The sequence below is a fragment of the Apaloderma vittatum genome, unplaced genomic scaffold, assembly GCF_000703405.1.
Source record: "Apaloderma vittatum isolate BGI_N311 unplaced genomic scaffold, ASM70340v1 scaffold24281, whole genome shotgun sequence".
Taxonomy (NCBI): Eukaryota; Metazoa; Chordata; class Aves; order Trogoniformes; family Trogonidae; genus Apaloderma; species Apaloderma vittatum.
In genome coordinates this window covers 94088-95889 of record NW_009697716.1, presented here as the reverse complement: position 1 = coordinate 95889, position 1802 = coordinate 94088, and the positions used below count along the sequence as shown (strand labels likewise).

Genomic DNA, 1802 nt, shown 5'->3' with positions numbered 1-1802 from the left:
CTGAGGGTGCACCCTGTCCCTCATCCAGGTCCCTGATGAAGATATTGAACAGTAGAGGACGCTGAGAATCATAGAACAGTTTCAGCTGGAAGAGGCCTTCGAGATCATTGAGTCTAACCTTTGTCCCAGCCCTATCAACACCGCTAAACCACGTCCCTCAGCACAACGTCCACTCGTCTCTTAAACACCTCCAGGGATGGCGACACAGCCTCCTCCCTGGGCAGCCTGTTCCAGTGCCTGACAACTCTTTCAGTAAAGAAATTCTTCCTAATATCCAAACTGAACCTTCCCTGGCACGACTTAAGACAATATTCCCTTGTCCTAACACTTGCTACTAGGGAGAACAATAGAAACAGGGAAAAGCTCAGTGGAAATGAGGTATTTTAAAACTCAAAATAAAGGAGCAAACAGCCAGAGCAGCTCATGACAGCAGTGCCTGCTCTCCCTCTCTGCCAAATTTCTGCACCTTTACCAGAAAGGGGAAAAGTAGTGGTGGCAGGAAGGGTTCATCTGTGTTAACATGACGGGGCGAAGGGATATGGCTGTAGTGTCAAACTACACATACGACAGTACATTATGTGAGTTTCAGCCTAGTATTTCCCTTTAAACCCAGGAAGCCCCTGACAGCGCAGGCCTCACCTCCTCTTTGTGAATGACATTTATCCGGGTTTTAATGTAAGGGAAAGCGTGGGAGGTCGTCAGGATCGTTTTGCGCTTGAACTGCTCGTGCAGCTCCCCGTGAGCTCGGCCATCCAGCGTGAAGGGGGTGCAGTACATGAAACGCCGCAAGTTGTAGTTTTTGTCGAAGTAAGTTATCCTGTCCTTCATCTCGTACGTGTCAAAGTAGGGCTCCACGTAGGTTATCTGAATGTAGGCCTGCAGGGAGGAACCCAGGTGTGCACCCAGTGAGGTACGGAGCCAGAGGAGAAAAGCCAATACCTGTGCCCAGCTTGTTAGCAATGCAGTAACCCAGCTTGCTCTCTTCCTTCTCAAAGTCACCTCTGGACTGGTTTTTGCCTTTACTCAGAAAAATCACACCTGCACTGACAGGGGCTAGGGGTGCTGGTAGGTGCTCAGCAGTTTCTGGACTTGACAAAATACAGCTTGCTGCCCCTCTCATCTCATGAAGTCTTTCCTTCCTCCCCTTGCAGGTGATGCTCTGCCCTAAGCCACGGTCCTGTCTCCTCAGCATGCTCCTGTCACTCCAGCTACACTTGGAGGACATGGCACCAGAATGACAAAATGCTGCAGCTGTAAAAAAAGCCAGAGGCCAGTGAACAGCAAACTCCCTTCCCTGCACTCAGCAGAGACTACAGAGAAAGGCAAATGCAGTCCTGGGCCTCTGCTGTCCCTTCGCCTCCTCCGTTCCTACTAACAACTACGAGGGCAGGGTTTGGGGGAGGGAACGAAATGGCTAATTCTGCATTCCTTTGCTGGAGTGATTTTCCCCAAATCTCATCCCAAGCAACCACAAGACGTGGATTTCACTGCCTGCTTGGTGAAATGCAGGGCAGGATTTGTCCCATTACACTTGCATGCACTCGGGATGTGTTTTATTTCTAAACCTGTGCTTGTGTTCTTACCTTGTTGGGATCTAGTTTACATTTGTCCACAGGGTTTGAGTCCTTAATCACTTCGAGTACATCTTCACCAAATCGTTCTCCATAAAATCCCTACAATCAAGAGCAAATGCATTGAAAGAAAACGTCGTAATGGGGCCATGAGATGGGGGTTGGAGAGACAAAGGCATGTTCAGGGGAGGTGAAGCTCCACATGCCTTCAACAGCGGCAGTGCCGGGGCT

At 49.7% G+C, this 1802-nt stretch overlaps 1 protein-coding gene across 1 annotated transcript in view; it reads right to left on the bottom strand.

The window, feature by feature from the left end:
- Nucleotides 1-639: 639 nt before the first annotated feature.
- DOCK7 (dedicator of cytokinesis 7) overlaps nucleotides 640-1802 on the bottom strand; it is a gene marked incomplete at its 3' end in the record, with an annotated part of 88826 nt that continues 87663 nt past the window's right edge. The window contains exons 45-46 of the mRNA XM_009877753.1: nucleotides 1584-1673; nucleotides 640-876 (exon numbers count right to left, since the gene is read on the bottom strand). Of these exons, the coding sequence (XP_009876055.1) occupies nucleotides 640-876; nucleotides 1584-1673 (327 nt within the window). The remainder of the gene's footprint in view (nucleotides 877-1583; nucleotides 1674-1802) is intronic.